This window comes from Rattus norvegicus, chromosome 13, assembly GCF_036323735.1.
Source record: "Rattus norvegicus strain BN/NHsdMcwi chromosome 13, GRCr8, whole genome shotgun sequence".
Lineage (NCBI taxonomy): Eukaryota > Metazoa > Chordata > Mammalia > Rodentia > Muridae > Rattus > Rattus norvegicus.
In genome coordinates, this window is record NC_086031.1 from 49,417,063 (window position 1) to 49,438,098 (window position 21,036).

Consider the following 21,036-nt stretch of genomic DNA (forward strand, 5'->3'; position numbering starts at 1 on the left):
TGTGTGTGTGTGTGTGTGGTGTGTGTGCGTGTGTGTATGTGTATGTGTGTATGTGTGCACATGTACACGCAGTACACTCATGCACGGGCATATTCCTTGGGATACCTGTAGAGGTCAGAGAACGACTGAGTGTGAAGTTTATCTTTGGTCCCCTTTATTTCAGAGTGAACTCGGGTTGTCAGATGTGGTATTTTACTGCCCCCTGAGCCATCTAGTTAGTCCAGCATTCTTCCCATCACCACCCCTCAGGGAAATTATAACTGGAGGGCTAAGGGAGAAAGAGTACTTTAATATGGCTAACAAGGGTAGTCACAGGAAATGGCCACAACAAAGACTCTACCCAGTAGAGCAAGTGGAGGAGATTAGAGCCAGGGATTACAATGCAGGCCACGCGTTGCCGGAACTCAGAGCAGGTATTTCTTGATAAGCTGCTAAGATTTAGTGTCTTAGATGTGCATACTTTGTAGGAACATTTCTCTTATTCACAAATGGTAAAGGAAACTAGCAATTCCAAAAACAGCCCAAGACTGTGGTTGCTAAACTGGTGACGACTGTAGTTTAAGTTGCCTAATCTGAAAATTCTTTAAAAGAACATTCGCAAGGAGTGCTCTAAACCCATCTGTCACCTCCTGTATCAAAGGGGGCCAAGGTAGCCTGTGTTACCATGGTGCTTTCAGAGGAAGAGTGCCTCTTGATTCTGCAACTCCATAGTGGAGAACAGTGAGGCTTATTTTCTGCCTTACAGTGGCCAGAGAAACTCAACTCCATTACAATAACTGTCCTTTTAGGTAAGTTCACTTTTGCCCCCCAAAAGAAAATGTTTCTCAACCTTCCTAATGCTGTGACCCTTTAATAGTTACCTTGTGGTGATCCCCAATTATATTTTTGTTGCTACTTCATAACTGTAATTTCACTTACTGTTATAAATTGTAAATATCTGATATGTAGAATATCTGGTACTTGACCCTTGGTGAAAGGGTTATTCAACCCCCAAAGGGGTCTTGGCCCACAGATTGAGAACTGTTGGTCTAGAGGATGGTGCATTTTCAACGTTTGCAGTGGATAGAGGACTCAAGACACACACCCCTGCCCCCAGAAGTTGGAAGCCTTGATTTCTGGTGAGAGAAGCTGTCATAGTACCTGACATAAACTAGAATTACCTGGGAAGGAAGAACCTTAATGTAAGAATTATCTGCATCAGACTGGCCTGTAGCCAAGTTTGGGACCCACTTCTTAATTGCGAATTGCCACAGTGGGAGCCGGCCTACTGTAGTTAGTACCATTCCCCAGGCAGGTGGGCCTAGGCTAAGGCCAAAGGGGGCAGTCCAGTAAGCAGCACTCCTAAGTGGCTGTGGCTTCAACCCGCCTCCTAGAATTTCTGCCTTGGCTTCCCTTTATAATGGACCTGTAAGATGAAATAAAAACCCTTTCCTCCCCACGTTGCTTTTGTTCATGTTATCTGCGGCCTGAATAAAGTAAGCAACTGTCCACAATGTACAAGGTGGGCTTCTCTCCTGCCCACAAAACAGAAGTAAAAAGACTCCTGCTTATTAGCATTTGGTCAGGCGTTGACAAGCAGGTGGGGTTTGCTTCTGAGTTAGGCAAGTGGCCACAAGCTATCTGTCACTGTATACCAAGCGTTAAGATAAACGAACACAGAAACCAAGCAGAGAGTGGGCTAGAAAACCAGAGAACAGTACAGGAGATAACTTTATTGAAACGCAAATGGCAGCGAACAGATGAATTTTGCTGGATAGAGACATGCCTCGTAGACAGAGGACCCAAGGAAGGGTGGCCTCTGTGGCGATGGAGGAAGGCCATTTTCGGCTGGCCAAGGCATGGATTTAATTTTCAACCGATTTTCTTTTTCATTTAAAATGAATTACTGAGGGGACAGCCCAGCTCTCTTCATGATTGTTACCGCAACTATATACAACAATTTGCTTTTCGGATTCAGTTCTGCCTTTTCTACATCAGGTATAAAAGGGGACAGATTGGAATAGGCGAGGGTCAAATGAGAAGAAAATAAGACAAAACACACAGACACACACACATATCCTGGATTGGGATTTTTCTACCCAGTAAGTTTTAAAAAGTGATCATTCTTGCCCATCCTCCACCTGAGGAATGCCATGCATTTGAGAAACAGACTCTTACATGAGCAGTGCTGCGTAAAACAGGATAGGGAGGGGGAGGAAAGGAAGCCAGCAGGGCCTGGAACTCGCTATAAATTTGTTTTGTTAAGAGCAATAAACAGAACAGCACTAGGAAGTGGGGGTGGGGGGTGCAGCAGAGCAGTACCGGAAACTGGCAGCAGTGTGGGAGTTTGCTCTTTTTTATCTTCCTTCTTAGAGAAATGCCATGGAAGCAGGATGAGGCCACAGGAGCTAAGCAGGACGAGGCCACAGGAGCTGGGATGCAGGGAAGCAGGATGAGGCCACAGGAGCTGGGATGCAGGGAAGCAGGATGAGGCCACAGGAGCTGGGATGCAGGGAAGCAGGATGAGGCCACAGGAGCTGGGATGCAGGGAAGCAGGATGAGGCCACAGGAGCTGGGATGCAGGGAGGCAGGATGATTGTAGAGAGGATGATGTAGAGAAACAGGATGGTGCCACAAGAGCTGGATGGATGGTAAGGAGGGTGATTTTAGTTAAATGTTTTACTCTTGTTTTCCTTGGACTTTAGTCCTTCCTTTCAGTGCTTAGTCCCTGGGCTCTGGAGACCCAGTACCAGTGATCTTTAATACTCTACACAAAAGTGCTTTTATAGAAGGGAAACTGAAAATTTTGAAACAAAACTGCTTCTAACAGTCTCAGCTCTTCATGGCCACATCAGCTAGTTTATGAGTTTGGAAATCTATGAAGCTCTTTTGGGAAAAAAATTTTTTTAAATAGAGGATTTTATTTTGTTCTATTTGCTGAGTACTATATTTAGGTCCTGGTGTGGGAAAAGGCAAGGTTGAACCCAAGTACGCAGATACTATATTTTCACCATGCAGAGCTCTCTCCTGTGGGCTGAGCGCAGACATGGCTTCTGGCATAACTAGAGCCCCACAGCTGTCTACCGCTCTAGGCAAGGAGGGTCTGGCTAGTTTCTCTGGCTAGGCTCTCACACTCATCAGAACTCTTAGCCACTTAAAGAAGGGAGAGGGTTGTTGCCAGGAGAACATTTCATCATAGAAATGCAAATTAGATTTTTATTTTACTCTTCTTACACTATAATCAGAAAAAGAATCCTTCGGAACAGCAATTTGGATGAGACCTCCAACATGATTCCCCCCTTGAAGCCCGGTAGTTTGCCAGGTTGAAGTTTCAGAGGCGGGACGTCTCCTACTAGAGGCTGCACTCAAACAGGAAGCTGCAGAGCTTCCCTGACTTCCACCCCAAAGCACATATTTTCACTGTGAACTCCCAGAAACCTAAGTACGAGAAAAGTGACTTTGAAATGCTATCATTTGAATTAGACTGTACATGCTTCTTATTTGGGGTTTTCAAACATCAAACATCTTGGAGCAAGGGCTCTCATGCATTGGACTCACTAGGACTGTTAAAAGCATTGCCGGGCTCCGCCACAAAGATTTGACTTGGTAAGTCTACGTTAGAGCCTGGGAATTTTATTCCTAACACATTCCTATATGCTGCTGTTTCTCGCCTGAAAACATCCCTTTAGTGCCACTGCTGTATGGAACGAAAGGTTGAATCAAGAACCAGGGATTTCCCCTTTCAGGATCTCATGTCAGAGAATGTTCCCTGTGGCACAATCATTAAGGAAAACGGCCAGAACACCAAACCAGAATGAACTAACATAAATAGGTATACCTTTTAACGGTCGTTTTCTCCCTGCGGTTTCCAAAATCCAACTGCTCTTTCCTTCAAGGCTCTGCTGCTTTCCGGTTTACTCTGTCTTCCCTACATTGGCACGTGCTCCCAGGGCTAGAGTGTATACCAGTGTATCCTGGGCAGTGGGGAGAGCCAAGCTGGTGACCCGGTTATCCCTGAGCAGGTTGAGGATTGATAAGGCTGACTCAGTTATGAAGAACAGTGTCTTCAGGCTTTGGCCATTTGTAACATTTTCTGGGCCTCCTTGTTGGGAACTCTCACGAATAGTTCATACTACAGAGTGTATTACAGCTGAGCCTAGTGATGCAGGCTGAAATCCCAACTACTTGAGAGAAGCGTGTGTGTGTGTGTGTGTGTGTGTGTGTGTGTGTGTGTGTGTGTGTGTGTTCATCAGATTCAAAGCTTGCCTGAAATATTTAGTGAATTCAGAGCCATTATGGACAACTTAGTGAAACTTTGTCTTTAAAGCCAGAGTGAAGGCTAAAGATAGAGCTCAATGATGAAGTACTTGCCGAGTATACGAGAAACCCTAAATTCAATGGCCAATACTAGAAGAAAAAAAGGGCACCAACAACTGTTGGCACACCTATCTTATTCACCTCTATTAGCCAACCTGTTGGCACATCCATCTGATCCATCTCTATTAGCCAACCTGTCATACCAGCTATTTTAGTTCTTACCATGGGGTTGTTGGTTCGTGGAATCCATTTACTAGCTTCAGTTTAGCCACTGTGCAGGACTATGGGAAGAAAGGATAGAGAAAGATGCCGAGCTTTAACCATCTGAGTCACTTCAACACTTGAACCCTGGATTAGATTCATGATCAGCACAACTTCCTCTCCCAAACCCCTCTGCCATAAGAGATCACTAATGTCATTTGGATCACTGTAGCAGGCATGCACTCTCCGTGCACACACTGGCTGCTGTGAATGACTTCCATCTGGAATGATGGGAGGTACTGTGAGGGCCTGCTACTCCTTTCCCTGCTTTTCTGGAATAGGACAGGAAACAGTTCATCATCAGAGTCCCAGAAGGGGGTGGTACTCCTCTGAATAACGTGACTCATCTTTAAGAGCCATCAGGAAGGAGGTGGATATGTGAAGTCCACAGACTCTTGCAAACTAGAAAAGCCACACAGCACAAAAGGAAACGGGGAGGGAAAGAAATCATTATTTTGATTTATGTCCATCAGTGTAGACAGATTAGAAGGTTGGTAACTCAAGACCCAAACGTTTACCAACCAAGAAAGGTTTTCTTGTGGGCTCTCTCTGTGGTCTTTTACCCCATTCTCCTTCCTTGCCAGCCTCTACCTTCCAAACGATTGGACTACATGAAAGACACTGGAATAAGGTTTTACGGAGACAGAAATAAGCACCAACGAGTTACCGGACAGCAGGTATCAAAAATAATAATGTTCCACAAAGCCCCAGAAGATACAAAAAACAAACTGCTCGTGTGTGAGAGGAGGACAGAGACGGAAAGATGCACAGACATCAGGTCCCATAGCAGCCTCCAATACCTAGTATTTTATTTTAGTGCTTAGGCAGGGACTGAGAAACAAACACACTGAACACAACTTATTGGTCTTCATCCCCAAGTTCAAGGGGCACTGGCGAGCCTCTCCTGGAGCTGGGGCTCTCCAAAGGTTGATGGTCTTCACTAGCCAACTTTGGTGAGGGATGGAATAGGGAGTTGGAAGGAAAGGGAATAGCAAAAAACTGCAGAATTAGATAGGTTGGGTTCTTCTGAAGGTGCCTGGAGATTGGGAATCTAGCTGTGGGACCCAGCTTTTCCTTTCTGAGGAGTCCCAGTAGTCTCAACCTAGAAGCAAGTGTGTAGGTTGGGAAGAATGCTGCGAATTTGCTCTTTGCCATGAATTCTCGGGCAGTGAGGGGGAGCTCAGGCTTTTTGCTTCTTAGAAGTCTGGGTGAGCATCCCAAGGGGTTATAGCACCATGAGGAGGCTCAACCTTCTGCAATTGCCACAGAACCATGAACCCTTTGTAGAGATGGTTGATCCTACTGTGAGGGGCCCAGATGTGCAACTGTAAACAGGGTCCCAGGCTCCAGAAGGAAAGTGGAGGCTTCAAAGAGCACTTCACTAGATGGCAACACACTTCCTGGAGGACAGCTATTTGAGGCCTGAGCTAAATGCAGCAGTCAACTGAGAGAAGAGGGTGTTGGATCCCAGGAATAGAAATGAAGTTACAGTAGGAGAGGCCTCCAGACTCAACCTGCTGCAGACCCAAATAAAATTCTTGATGGTATCCATGGTCACCACAGAGACAATCCCTCCGGAGTCTGAGGCAATTGGAATGGAAGAAGGCATTTCTTACTTTCCTTCTTCTTAAGTGGCCAGTAACATCCATGTCAGAAGGCACTGACTGGGCAGCACCAGAAAAGAGAGTGAAAGGCTCAAGCGTTAGGATGTTAGCAAAAGTCCGAGCCTTGCCACGGTACTGGAGCTTTCGCTAGGGTTCAGAAGAGACCTATGTCCAAAGTAGGCCTATCCAGTCTTCCCTTCCTTTGAAGTTGGAACACCCAGCTCTGGGGGGCCTTCTCATTCTGCACAGCAGAGACCTTAAGGCAGTGACTTCAGCACCATCTTCGGACAGCCAGCCTCTTCCCACCACAGAATTGCATATTTTGCAGCTGAGTTGGGGATCTTCACAGCTCATGGAATTAGCAGCAGTAGCGACAATAGTGTCCAGAAGAGAGGACCCTGTTATTCCTGGGGCTACCAGAATATAGAAGCTTTTGCTGGGGGTGGAGGGGGCACAAGAGGGACAAGCTAGATCTTCTTCAGGATCGAAACAAAAATAGACTGTTAAAGAGTCAGATGCACGTAACTCCTTGGTGGGGTGGAATGTCGGTCCAGGTTTATTTGCCTACAGAATCTTGGTGTAGCTTACGCTAAGTCTGGTGCTACTTAGAAATCTGAAGAGCATACTCTTAGGTCCAGGCTATCATTATATATAGCCCTGAACTGCAGAGTGCTGACACATTAGCCCATGAGGAAGATTCAACCTGGAATCTGGTTTCCAGAAGCGACAAGTAATTTTCCCACTCAAGACAAGCAAGATTCCATAATTCTTCTGGCTTCACTTAAACTGATCCCCAATCTTCTGCCCACAACATATTGGAGATCTAATCAAAGGCTCCTTTTGACTCCTTGGGCTTCCCCTGCATTTCTCAGATGGTTTTCAAGGTCCAGATAATAAGGGGGTGGTTACTTAAAAGGAGGTTAACATTGCCTCCTAGACCTTGAACTTAAGGACCAAGTCCTGTCTTTTTTGTTTTAAAACATAGTGACTGGTATTCAGTTAAATACTCAGTAAGTGCTTGTCAAACGAAGGAGTGTGGGTTAGGAAGAGGGCAATTTCTGCAAGACGTAGATCTCTTTGGAAGGCAAATACTGGCCACCAAGTCGAACTCCTCGAGCCTTTTATTCTGACCTGAAGCAGCTCACATAGTTGCTTCACTTCTTGTGACTATTCACCTGTCAAAAAACAAATAATAAAGACTAGCTAGGGGATCTTGACTCAGTCAGGCAAAGTGGCTACCATCCAATAGTGCAGTGAGGGCCCTAACAGGCCATAAGACAGGCAGGTATTTCCAGTATTTTGGTTTTCCTCCCAGTCCACGGTGAAGCTCAGGGTAGGTCTATCATGCCGGAGGGTGGCAGTTGAGCTTCCAGGTAGAACATGTGCTTTCTCAAAACGAATCAAAGAGACTGAGTTCTTTTTCCCTTACTACTATGAGCCAATGTTTCTTGTCCCATATGAGCCCCAATGATGCCGGAGACAGTGGCATGGCAGGGGTCTGACTTGTACCAATAGTAATGGAATTAAATTCTCCAAAGAAAACCCACTTGGAAAGCAAAACTATCCCCTGGAAGGAAACCCGAGTATCTCATTGACGTGAGAAAACTGGAGGGAGGGGGGCAAATAAATAGGCAAACGGAAGGAAAAAAAATTAGAAATAAAATTTAAAAGTTAAAAAAATTAAAAAGTAGGGTTTATTGACTTTCATGCGCGTTCAATTAGAGGGCAGAAAGACAGCTCGTGGTCTTTCTCCGAAGGCTGTGATGTTACTCTTGTGGTTTGGTGACATTTTAGGTTGGCAGCCATCTTGCAATGTCCTCTATTGTCATCCAGAAGGCAAGATCTGGCAGCTGTCTTTCCATCTTGGCATCTGGGTCCCCTCCTTCCAGCATCATCTTTTCCACTGACGTTTTTTTACCTTCTACAGGTTGATTAACACATATATTTTTTTTTTGTTTTGTTTCTGTTAAACCACATGCTTCTTTTTTCCGGGCTCTGGCCAGATCTCTGGGGGGGGAAGGTTGTTGGCAGTGTTGACAGGATTGGGAAAGATTTGCAAGAAAGTCTGTAGAGCTTCCTGCCTCCCTTAGATTTCCCCACACGTGACTGTCTTAGAGGTGTTCATGAGAACTGGCTTGAAACTGCTATAGTTGTTTTTGTTTGTTTGTTTGTTTTTATGTCTTCCAAATCCCTCCCCAGAAAGCCCAAGAGTTTGTAAGTGAAACAAAACTTGAAGAAAAGACCCAGAATCATCTTTTCTCCTAAGTCGTGAGAGGAGGCCAGCACATGTATTTAAGGGGCACGAGTTCCCAAACTCCACCCCTCCAATTCCTACTAGGAAGTTCTCAAAGGTTCAGCACCGAGAACCTATCCCTCCTCCTGCCCTCCTCTTCCCTCCTGTTCTCTTGGCGAGGCAGGTGAGCCAGAGCTATGAAAGAAGAGGGCAGAGGAGAGCTAATGACGCTGAAGCCAGCCTTCTGCCATCCAGGGTGACAGTGACTGCTGGGCCCTCAGAGTGTCGCCTGGAGGTTGGGGTCCAGGATAGTCTCTCGATCTGGCGACTCAATGTAGTTGGCAGCTTCTTGGAGCTTCAGTAGCATGGCCATCTGAAAAGAGGCAGACATGGGTGAATTCGAGAGGGGGATGCTGGGTCCTGCCTACAGGAGAACCCAACTCAAACCAACTAGCCTAAGCCTACCAGTCTATATCACACCTGATCCTCGGCGTGACTAAGAGCATGGAGTTTAGAGATGGTTCATAAAGAAGTGACAACCGCCTCGATCCGGATTGTAGCCCACGCACGTGGATGTGACCTGGGACACCTTGGCTATGGGAGCTGCCATGGGTGCAGAGGATACCAAAGAATAATACTTCACATGTTTCAAGATGCACTCCGGGGAATGAGAGAGGCCCCCACCTACCAGCTTAGACCAGGAGCAACGAGAGAAGTGCTGTAATTGGCCCTGGACTCTTGGAATTCCTTTGCAGTAGATTACACCACAACAGCTAGGCTCTGTGCTACCCCCAGACGCTGTGTCAAGTCTACCACCACCTCAGTGTACGCCTCTGCTTTTCTGTTTTATGGTTCAGGCTTCAGCTACGTGAGAGCCTGGTTGGTGCTACTCATGCTACTGCCAGCCTCTTCTATCCATGTTATTAATCAGTCTTCTCATTAAGAGAGTATCTTGATGGAGAACGGCCATTTACAACCTTCAAAGTCCAAATTTAAGTAAAAATATATTACGACTTAACGGGAAATACTTCCTTCTGGAAAGGTGCAATGGCACACAACTGACCTGTGTGTTAAGTTTCACCGCATTCTGCTAACTTACCCTCCTCCAGCATGGTTTTAGTAACGAATATCCCCACAGTGGAGGATCAAAGTCTGCGCTTCAGACACTCTGCCCATTGCCAACGTAAAACAGTAGCTCCTTGATTTAATATGCAGCTCAGCATTGTTAGATAGGCTGAGGATCCTACGTCTTAATGACAATCACATTTCCTCTAGTCAAATGCCTCTCCTGTCCTTCACTCAGTCTTTGGCTTTTAAGCTTATTTGTTTTCCATGTAATTTATTTTTCTTTCTTTTTTTTATTGGTGTGTGTGTGTGTGTGTGTGTGTGTGTGTGTGTGTGTGTGTGTGTGTGAGAGAGAGAGAGAGAGAGAGAGAGAGAGAGAGAGAGATATGCAGGTGTGCACATGCCATGGCATACATGTGGAGGTCAGAGGACAACTTTTGGGAGTCAATTCTGTCCTGAAACTGATTGTCTTCCACCTGTTGAGCCATTTTGCCAGCCCTGAAAGTGTCTTTTAACTTTATATATTGAAGATACTAATTGTTTTGGCTAGATCCATTGGAAATATTTTCCCCCTAGCTTACATTTTACAGAATCCATGTAGCTGATGAAGTCTCAGAAGAATAAATATCAGGGGAGGCAGAGAGGGAAGTGCTAACAGCCCTTTACTGTGCCATTTCCTTGGTTGATGAGAGGTTTTACATCTTTAATTTTATTATTTTTAACTGCGTGCGTCTGTATGTAGGTATGTCCACATGCGCACGGTGCCCCCACAGAACTGCGTCAGATCCCGTCAGAGCCGGAGTCCTAAGCTTAGATGGGTGCTGGAAGCTGAATCTGGGTTTTCTGGAATAGCAGCGAATGCTTGCAAGAGCCGAGCCATCTCTGTAGCCCTCCTCTGGTCTATCTCCTTATTGCCTGAAACTTGGTTCTTGGCTAGAATACATTTTCCTGAATATGTTATTTAGCTTCAGTTAGGATGCAGGCATGAGATCAAGGCAAGACTCCTGACGCTCAGAGTTCCTTGCTGGTCTCATTCTGGTCCTGGCTTTGCTGGAACCCTTCGATGCCTGAGTCCCATCAGCACATGCATGAAGAGTATATGAACTTAGTTCTGTTGTACTCTGTGACTTTTTTTTAGATGACTTTTACTCACCAGGGGGTCTGAATCGAGGGAGTTTGGGGTGCTGTCTTTGACTGTCCTATCCTCCGGAGGTGAGGCAATGCTGTGTGGGCCCACAGAAGGTGGGGGCAGGTGGTATAGCTTTGATTGGTCTTGCTGGGCTGATGGCCAGGGAAGAGTGTCCCGGACCCATTCCACTGGGTCTTCCCAAGCAGCTTTCTGTCCGTGAACCTGGAGAAGAAAAACGTGAACAATGAGAGGGGCAACAGAGTAGAGGTGTACTTATGTCGTCTCGTCTTTGTTTCATAAAAAAAAAAAAAATAAAAAAAAAATGGCCCCTGGAAGTATGTCCTTCCTTAAACAGAAAGATGAGGTTTTGATCTGTGAAGTTGAACTTCCCATGAAAGAAAAGAAGTAGGTATAAACTGCCAGAAAAATTAGGAATAATTTCTTATATTGTTTTAAAAGTTTGTTTAGAAGTAGGGTCTCGCTATAGCTCTTCCTAGTCTGGAATTCATTGCAAATACCAGGCTGGCCTTGAACTCACAGAGCTCATCTGTCTAAGCCTCCCAACTGCAAGTGCTGGGATTAAAGGCATGTGCCACCATAGGACTAGATAATTCAAAACAAAACAAAACAAAACAAAACAAAACAAAACAAAACAAAACAACAAAACAAAACACTGCAACTATGTGGTCCTGGCTGTCATGGTGCTTACTGTGTAGTTCAGGCTGGCCTCAAACGCAGAGCTTCCAGTCATGTGCTACAGAACTAGTTAAACCTTAAAAATTGTTCATTTTTTTCACTCTAGAGTGCAGGCTGGCCTCCAATCTATGACACTCAGACCTTGTCCATTTATCCAAATGCTAGAATTAAAGGCATGTGACACACCAGGGCCTAGATTAAGTAAGAATATATTTAGTTAGTATCTGGGAATTGAGACTAGGGACTTAAGTCAAGTAGACAAGTGATCTACCACTGAGCTGTATTCCTGTGTTTATTTATTTTATTTAAAAATAGAAATTGCACTGAAGATAGGTGACAGGAAAGATAGGATGCGGGAAAGGAAACACGAATCACAAGAGAGGGTATAAACCTATGCTCTGTTCTAGTTTCAACTTTGCCATAGCTGCTGTTGCTGCTAGATGATGATGATGATGATGATGATGATGATGATGATGATGATGATGATTTTTGTCCATGTGGTAGATAAATGCATAAAAACGAAATCCAGGTAAAAGTGGAAAGCCATAGGTGACGCTCTATGGCTTCAGCACAGCCATTCTAACTGTATACGAGCTCACTGAGATGTGCAGACTTAGAGACTGGGCAAGCATTTAAGTGGCTCCTTAATCTAGCTGTGTGATGTTTCATTTGTGTCTTTGGGAAAACTCAATTAAAGCAATATAGAATTGTACACATTTATAAAGCCAGCATATTTAAGACACGAGTCAGATGTGGAATGGTTAAATCAGGCTAATGATACTCTATTTTGTGGTGAGAACACTTCAAGAAAACATATTTTCTTTAGAAATACACGGTAATCGACCTTAGTTGCCATGTCAGACAATATATCTCTTGAACTTACTTGCTCTGTCTGGATGAAACTCTGTCTCCTCCAGCTGACATCGACTCCACCTCTACCTCCCTAGCCCTGGCAACCACCTTCTCTGCTTCTCTGCTTCTGTGTGTTTGGCTTTGGTAAGCTCCACATATATATGAAAACATGCATTAGTATTCTTTTTTATTAGTATTCTCTGGCTTATTTCACTTAACATAATGTTCCGTAGGCTCATCTGACTAACAGGTTCTCCATTCCAGCTGACCCACATCCATGCTCACATTGCATTGAGCAAATGCATACATCTTCATTGTCTGTTCACCCATGGTGGGTGCCTGTGCTACACTAAAACTATATACAAATTTCATGACCTTGTAATTATACTGTCCAGGGAGTAATTCTTTACTTTAGTTATATAATATCTTTTAACATTTAATAATATATATATATACACACACATTTTTTTTTTTTGGATTTCAAGACAGGGTTTCTCTGAACTAAAAACTAAAGCCCTGGCTGTCCTGGACTCACTCTTGTAGACCAGGCTGGTCTTGAAATCAGAGATCCATCTGCCTCTGCCTCCGAAGGGCTGGCATTAGAGGCATGCACCACTGCCACCTGGCTAGATACTATCTCTTAAATTGAATTAACTACTAATTATACTGCAAAATTTTCTTAACAATATCACTCATTGATAAATAAAGTAATGACTGCATTTGCTAGAAAACACCTTTAGAAATTTAATACATCGTCCTAAAGATCTATCTCAATAAAATGGGGTTGGGGATTTAGCTCAGTGGTAGAGCGCTTGCCTAGCAACCACAAGGCCCTGGGTTCGGTCCCCAGCTCCGAAAAAAAAAAAAAAAAAGAAATGTGCATCAATAAAATTACTTTAATGGGTGATCCATCACTGAGAACTACCAGTCATTGAATCACAGGATGTCAGTGATCATTATGAGCTAATTACAGGTGATCAAATTTACCTAACTTCACAATAGACTGTAAGTAACTATTTCTCAAGAGAAGACATGAAGAGCCAAACGGTCGTTACAATTTTCTCAGGATCACTGATCACCAGGGTAATACCAATCAAAACCAAAATTAGTTGAGAGCCACCCCCCGCCCCAAAAGCTGGGGCAAATAGAAGCCTTGTACACTACTAGTGGGAATGTCAGTTAATATATCATGATGGAAAACAGTTCGAAGACACCTCAAAAAATTTAAAATAGAATCACTATATGATCCAGCAAGTATATATCTTTGCTACCATGCTGGTGCAGCACTGACACAGCCAAGTGACAGAAATTACCCGAGTGTCTACAACCAATGAATGGGACAAAGAAAATCTGTCTACATACATAGTACAACACGATTCAGTCATAGAAACTGAAGCCTTGTCAGTCACAGCAGACATGATTGCGAGTACAGAAACAGGCCGCACAGAGAAAGACAAGCATCAGAGAAAGACCAGTCCTACGTGTGTGGTACATAAAAACTCATCTTATAGATGTGTAAGAATAGTGGTTATCAGAGGCTGGGCAGCCCAGGAAGGGAAACCTGGGGAAGGCTGACCAGTGGGTAACAAGTCATAGTTAGAGCAAGCAGAAGCCTGAGTAGCAGCAGAAGGGGAGGCTGACCTTGATCCCATCCTTGGCTCCTTCCTGTAGATAGGGAATGATGGAATTGTTCCACAGGTCAATGAACCAGGTTCGGAAGTCCTCGATGCCAATGGGACAGGACAGAAAGAAGCAAGGGCCTAGAGAAAATGATGCAGCCGTGAAGAAACCTGAGAGCCTTGCCCTGCCCGGCCCTGCTTCCTTTACTCCTTACCACAAGTCACAGAGGTGTGGCATCCAGAGCATCGGAGAAAATTAAGAGGTCATTAAGAGTAATGGGTGCGGACTGTCCGGCAAACCAATGATATTTATAAGGTGGGAATGACACGAGAAAGAAGGGAAGTGTCTCAATTCCCTCCCGGATGCCTTCTCCCCCTTTTGCCATTAACCGTGAGGAGAAATGAGGGGGAGTGGCAGCTTTACTTTTTTAACCTGGGGCCTTGCACATGGTATATGCTCTACCACTGAGTGTGCACTATGCTCACAGCACATTTGTTTTAATTAACCTATCTACCTATTTTTAAGATTAGGGGAGGTTTCCATATATTGCTCAGGCTGGCCTTGAACTTGTAGTGGGTTCAAGCAATTCTGTTTCAGACGACTCAATAACTAGAACCACAGGTGCACAGCACACTGCCTGACATCTGAAGGGTTTTATCCGATCCACAGTGCTGTGTCACGAGGGCTTATTAAATACTCAAGTGGGTTGACTCCAGTAAGCAAAGAGCGCCTCCCTCCAGGAGGTAAGAGAAGGGAAACTGCTTGTAACCACTACCACCAACCGCCCCCCCCCCCATCGCCCCTGGGGAAGCAGCTGGACCCAGTACCAATGAGGAAGTCCGAGGTGCTGTGCTTCTCAAGGAAGGTATGGAGGTGGTACCACAGCTTGGGCACCCAGTCAAGCACCCGAAGCAGCTCTTCCTTGTTAGCGTTGACGTCGCTATCTGACTCCACCAACTTCCTCCGCAGGTAACGGACCAGAAAGCCGTTGGCTGGCTCCACGTTGTTTGAGAAGGTTAGCATCCTGTCACCAGGGATAGGAAGAACCGAATCAGAGTGTCAGTGGGGACACTGCCAGGATCCATCCCGACAGTGTGGCCCTCTTCCTGCCTGTCTCCTGCTAATGCCCCCTTGACTTCTTCTCAAGCCACAGGGAGGTGATGATGGCACTTAGGTAGCAGCTCTGGGAAGGCAGGGCTGACTTTCAATTCCGTCATCCTTCAAATAACTAACTGGCCTCACAGACTGACCAAGAGGAAAGCCCTCAGTATGACAGCCAGCCAGGGTCTCTTCTAGTCTTTTCCTTCCCTTAAAATCCTCTTCTTCGTCACTGTAACTGATATACAAGGCCATCTACTTCCTGATGTTCTACAGCCTGAAAGGGTCTGCCTGTTCTCCCTTGCTACTTACGGCTCCTCTGCCCACAAGTCCAGGATTTACTTATTATTATTATTTACAGATCCCTGGGGAAGGCCAGAAGGTTCATGCAGGGACATAGCTCTTACCTGAAGCTCAAATGTAAGCCATGGTTGGGTGTCATTTTTACAGGCTGGTTGGTGGTACCTATAATATAGGGACTGTGGGGAAAAAGGGAGGATTCACTTAGGTCACCTTAACGAGTGCTGTCTGCCACGTGCACACGGTTGGCAGCTCATAGGCTGCACCGGGCTGCATTCTCCTCCCTCTTCCCACGGTGCTAAATGGTCCTCCCCGATCTCACCATTTGTGATACTTGCAGGTGAGGGCCCCATTGACCAGCTCACTGATGGAGCCTGCTTCACTCAGATCATCCAGAAGGATCACCAAGGGCACATCCCCAATTCCTGTTTCCCGGTCTATCTGGTTGGCTAGGTTGGAGAGGTACAGTTGCAGATCCTGGAACAAACGAAGACAGTGGGTGAGCACTCAGGAATCAGCACTGGAAGAATTTGGAGAAGCTCTGTTAATTCCATATTACCTTGGGTCCCTCAATCCCTGTTGGATATATTTGTATATTGGATTGCAAAACCAGCTATCTGTCATCCATCTATCTACCTACCTATCTATCTATCTATCTATCTATCTATCTATCTATCTATCTATCTATCTATAACCTATTTGTATCAATCCATCATCCACCTATCTACATTTACCTATCATCTACCTAACTATATCTACCTACCAATATCCATCATCTGTCTGTCTGTCTATCTATCTATCATCTACTTATATCTATCAATCTATCATCTACTTATCTACACTTACCCATCATCTACCTATCTATCTCAATCTATTATCTACCTAACTATATCTACCTACCTATATCTATCATCTGTCTGTCTGTCTGTCTGTCTGTCTGTCTGTCTGTCTATCTAAAGTCCTGGGAACTGAGCCTAGGACCTTGCACATGCCAGGCAAGCACTCTAACCACTAACCTAAAATACAAATCCTTTGAGCAACAATCCTAAATCCCCACAAAATATGGAGTATCTGTTCTGAAATGGCTTTTCATGGAATTGATGCCACAACCTTCTCAGTCGAGGCTTGTACCATTCCAGTTTTAGGTACACTCAAGATACATCTCTGGGGAAGATGAAATGTAATATTTAATTCTGAACACCTCCCCGCTATAGCCCACGGTCTGACTGTAAAACTGAAGAGCAAGGTGGTGGGAAGAAGATAAAACTGAATGGCCATGATTGACAGCACTGGCAGGGGGCAGAGAAGAGGCTGCAGTGAGAGAAACTACGCAGGAGGACAGTATGGGCAAAAGAAGCTAAGAGCAAGCTGGGGCTGGTGGCACAGCCTATAATCCTAGTTACTCGGGAGACTGAGGCAGGAGGATTGCAAATTCAGGCAACCTGGGAAACCATGGAGACCCTGTCTCAAAATAATAAGAGAGAGCTTGGGGATGTAGCTCAGTTTACAAAGTGCTTACCCAGCATGCACGAGGCCTTATGCTAAATACTCAACACCATACAAATTTAACTGGGGCAGAGGAGAGGATGGTGGGAGGACTGCTAGTTCCAGGCCAGTCTGGGCTACATAGCAAGACTCTGACTGGAAATAAAGAAAGGGGAGGAGGGGTGGGAAGGAGAGAAGAGATGACAAGAAAAGGGTCTCAGAGGAAGACAGGAGTGGGAAAGAACACTGGAGATTAAAAAAGTAAGGCAGAGCTGTGGGAAGGGAAAAGGACTAGGGGCAGGAAAGGGGCAGGGAAAGGCTTGCAGGAGGCTGAGGCCTGCACAGACTGGTAGGAGGTCTCAGGAGGAAGCCACCTTGCAAGACTGCTGGTGCATGTTGAAAGTGCTGACGATTCCATCCGTGACCTCGCGGCCTGAGCGCTCCACTAGATACTCGGCTAGCCGATTGGTCAGGTAGGTCTTGCCGGTGCCACTGGGGCCGGAGAGTACCAGGCGCCGGTGCTTGAGCAGAAGGCTTATGTAGTGCTGCATCATGGGCTTGGGGATGAGCGTCTCGAACACCAGGCTGTCCACACACTTCTCCTTCAGACCTGCACCCCACCCCAGAAAGCATGAGTCTTCACCAGCCCGGAGGGTGGCAAGACACCCAGTGAGCTTTCCCATCACCACCTAGGGGTCCACTGAAGAAAGTCAGAGATGCTTGTCTTACAGTTCCAGAGGAACCCCCCTCACCCCCAGCTTTGAAAACCTGGACCTCATTTTTAAGGGTACACTATGAGCTAGAAGAGAACGGGTAGAGAAAGAAGCCTGAGTTTGGCAAAAACATCTGACTGGATCTTACTAATCCTTTTACTTCCTAGATTACCCACGCTCCTTCATGTTAAGAATTTCTCATCCATTTCCTGTTACATGAATGTATGATGCGATCCTCTCCCGGCCGCCATGCTACACTATGTCACCCCAAGAGACAAAGACTGACCTTTGAGGGCGACCGATATGTTATTGACACCCCGGCGGCAAGGAGGCATCTCTGGGGGCTCAGCATCCAATACTCGTTTCACGTGGCTGAGACTATAGCCGTGTATGGACTCAGTGCTTAGTCCCAGGGTGGAAGCTGGGTCCATTTTAGAAATGTAGTCCTGATGGGAGAACAAGAGCAGTGAAAAGACGCAGCCACAGGTGGGAAAGCCGTAAGGAGGAACAACGATCATAGGCAGTAGGGGAGGCAAAGGAAGACCAGGTGGTGTGCATCCTCCTATGCTGCCCTCCTCAAGAAAGCACCGAAGGTTCCTAGGAGCCCAAGGCCTGGATGGCCAAAAGCCCCTTGGGAAGATGAGCAATGTCTGGGAGTGGGAGGAGCATCTTACCTTGAATACCTGGAAAACGGCTTCATCCAGCATCTTCCAGTCAACTTTACCACTGACCTTACTGCAACCCAGGAAGAACTCCTGCTGCTTTAAGTCCTGTAGGGTTAAAGTTGAATGAAGCATGTAAACCTCGGCAAGGCTGACACTAGAAGGGGAGGTTGTAGAACACCTCAGGAGCTGAGGACTCTGGCTGCCCAACTATTCGGAGCTCTCATTTTTCCGCACAAGTGTGATGGTACAGTTGCTCATCTCCCTTACGTGACAGCAACCCCCCAGAGGAGGATGCAGGAAGATCAGAATTTTAGGTCAGCCCCTGCTAACAGCGAGGTCGAGCTCAGCTTGAGCAGCATGAAAACCTGTCCTCCTTTCCCCAGCCCCAAAATCAAACCACTGAGTCAGAGCTGGAGAGACGGCTCAGTGGTTAAGAGCACTGACTGCTCTTCCATTGGTCCTGAGTTCAATTCCCAGCAACCACATGTGGCTCACAACCATCTGTAATGGGATCCGATGCCCTCTTCTGGTGTGTCTGAAGACAGCGACAGTGTACTCATATCCATCCATAAAATAAATAAATCTTAAAAAATAAAAAACAAAAACAAAAAACTCAAACAGTTATGAGTTAAGATATGAGTTCAAAGTGCACTCAGCAAACTTAAGCCACAGGATCGTTTGCTGTTTAATCCCATGGCTGGGGGCTGGGGCTCACTGTCCTCATCCAGGGTCTTGGGTGTTTCAAATTACATACCATTAGCCCCAGGAACAGATTGAAACTCAAAATGGGAGTCGTTTCTGGTAAACACACATTGGTTTTGGACCAGTGTAATCTGGGGCCATCTGTATCACACTGGTTCCTACACTGGCCTTCCCTGAAGTCCCTTACCCCTTTGATGATATGCTGGGGCGGCATCCGTACCACCACCCGAAGCGTCACTTCTTCCTTCGGACCACAGGTGCTGATGCCATCCATGGGCGAAAGGTCTGTGGAGATTGAAAAGGACCGACTGGTTTTAAGGACCCAGCTTTACTTCAAGTTTGCAGTTATTTTCTTTTCCACATAATGATTCTATAGGTAGGACAGAGAGGAAGATGGGAGCATGGCTCAAAAGGCATGGAGGTAAAGTCCTAACAACTGCTACTGCCTATAGACAGCAGCATCTCCTGGACTTCAACGCCACTACCTCCTGGATGCCACAGGGCAGGTGGAAGGGTGCCGAGTAGCCCTTTCTCTTTCTACCCACACAGGCTCTTCTCAATTAAGTACCTGTGTCCGTGAGACTGGGACTGAAAGGGTGGCTGAGTGCAAGGCCCAGGGAACGGCGAGGGGACGACAGAGCAGACGACCCAGGGGCCTGCCCTGGAGTGGAGCCTGAGGAGGGGCCGGGGGCAACCTTCAGCCGGTCATTCTCTGCTTTCAGCAGGTCCACCTCCAACTGTGGGCAGAAGACACAGGGCAGGTGGCAGGGTGGCAGAGACGGTAGGCCCTGCCTCCCTCTTCTGCAGCTCTGCCCAGACACTGACCTGCATGTTGTGCATGGTCTCCCGAAGCTGGTCCAGCTGGTGGGCAGAGTTGAGGGCCTCCAACCGGATATCCGTAAGCTTCATCTCTTTCTCCCATAGTTCAGAGCGCAGTTCTGATACCTCCTTCTTCTCTGGCTCCTCCTCCTCGTTGGCTTGGAACAGTCTGGTATGCGGGGCTGAATGAGCAGGGGTCCTGTAAGAAAGCCAAGAGTCAGTCTGGATCCCACAGAAGCACTGGGTAGAAGGGGATACTGACATGCCTGGCCCATGTTTCCTTCTGGCTCCCAATTGGTCTGTCAGGAAGGGTCCCCCTCTGTGGGTCTCATATGCCCAGGGAAAGGGCATATTATGGTGGCACGTGTCAGGGTCTGTGGGCTTACTGCCAACTCCAGCCAGCAGTTTACCAGGGTGACCGGTGGGTAGAGCACTTACTCGGTGACCTCAGTGCCCACAGAGGACGAGTTGGAGGACTTGATGGAGGGGGATGCAGTCTCCGTGGAGCCATGCTGTAGTTTGGGGGATGACGGGGCTGAGGAGTCAGGAGTGGCGATCTCCTCAATATCAGAGTAGGAGGAGGCTGACTTGGGACCCTTTTTAATACTGAAGGCTTTGTTGAAGGAACTTCGAAGCTAGAAGAGAGCAGATTCCAGGGAGAGAGATGTCAAGGCTGTGTGCTGGGATGGAGAGAACAGCTTTAGGGCTGGGACAGGGACATAGAGGCAGAGGATTTACTTTTATTACACCCACTGTGTGAAGCGTTGCTTGATTGGTGACATATGGGCATAGGAGTTTATCTAGAAATCAGGACTGAGATAAAATTACAGGGCCGAGAAACTTGTTGAGTCCATGGAGGGAACTGTGTCCCTCATGTCAGAAAACAAAACAAAACAACCCAAGCCCCTCCCCAGGGGTCACATGGTGTCGCAAAAGTCCAATTTCACCTAACTTGGGCTCATTATGCAAGAACTTATTTGTCTCTTCACAAATCAATCAGAAATTGGCAATATTGTTCTGTGAATATCCAGAGAATTAAGTGATAGCAAGTTTTGTTTAGTATTTCTTGTTCTCAGCACATAGTATAGTGGTTAAACCAACCAAATACGTGATCTCTTTCCCCTTTATTGTTTTAAAAGACCGGGTCTCTTGTAGACCAGGCTAGCCCTAAACTCTGTATGTAGCAGTGGGTGGTCTTGAACTCTGGATCCTCCTGCCTCTACCTCCCAGGTGCTTGGATGACAGGTGTTCACCCCCATGCCCACCTTGCATCACTGTCTACTGTGCCAAATGTCCTAGGACAAGAGCTATTTCCCAGCCAGTCTTCGGCTACGTGGGGCATTAAAATCTGAGCACGGCTTGTTTGATTCTGGTGTCGATGAGCTTTGGGTGTTAGGGATGTAAGCTAGATATGCAAGCCAAGGACCTGCCCCACACCCATTCACATGCCTCCATACAGCATGCACACACACACACACACACACACACACACACACAC

At 46.3% G+C, this 21,036-nt stretch overlaps 1 protein-coding gene across 9 annotated transcripts in view; it reads right to left on the minus strand.

The window, feature by feature from the left end:
* Positions 1-1,692: 1,692 nt before the first annotated feature.
* Nav1 (neuron navigator 1) overlaps positions 1,693-21,036 on the minus strand; it is a 252,363-nt gene continuing 233,019 nt past the window's right edge. For all 9 annotated transcript variants that reach the window (XM_063272611.1, XM_063272612.1, XM_063272610.1 and 6 more), the window contains 13 exon segments: positions 19,977-20,173; positions 19,545-19,737; positions 19,288-19,456; positions 18,907-19,004; positions 18,027-18,122; positions 17,639-17,798; positions 17,014-17,249; positions 15,477-15,631; positions 15,262-15,333; positions 14,584-14,780; positions 13,778-13,896; positions 10,613-10,810; positions 1,693-8,767 (listed from right to left, as the gene is read on the minus strand). In XM_063272611.1, the coding sequence (XP_063128681.1) occupies positions 8,672-8,767; positions 10,613-10,810; positions 13,778-13,896; positions 14,584-14,780; positions 15,262-15,333; positions 15,477-15,631; positions 17,014-17,249; positions 17,639-17,798; positions 18,027-18,122; positions 18,907-19,004; positions 19,288-19,456; positions 19,545-19,737; positions 19,977-20,173 (1,986 nt within the window). In that variant the 3' untranslated portion in view covers positions 1,693-8,671.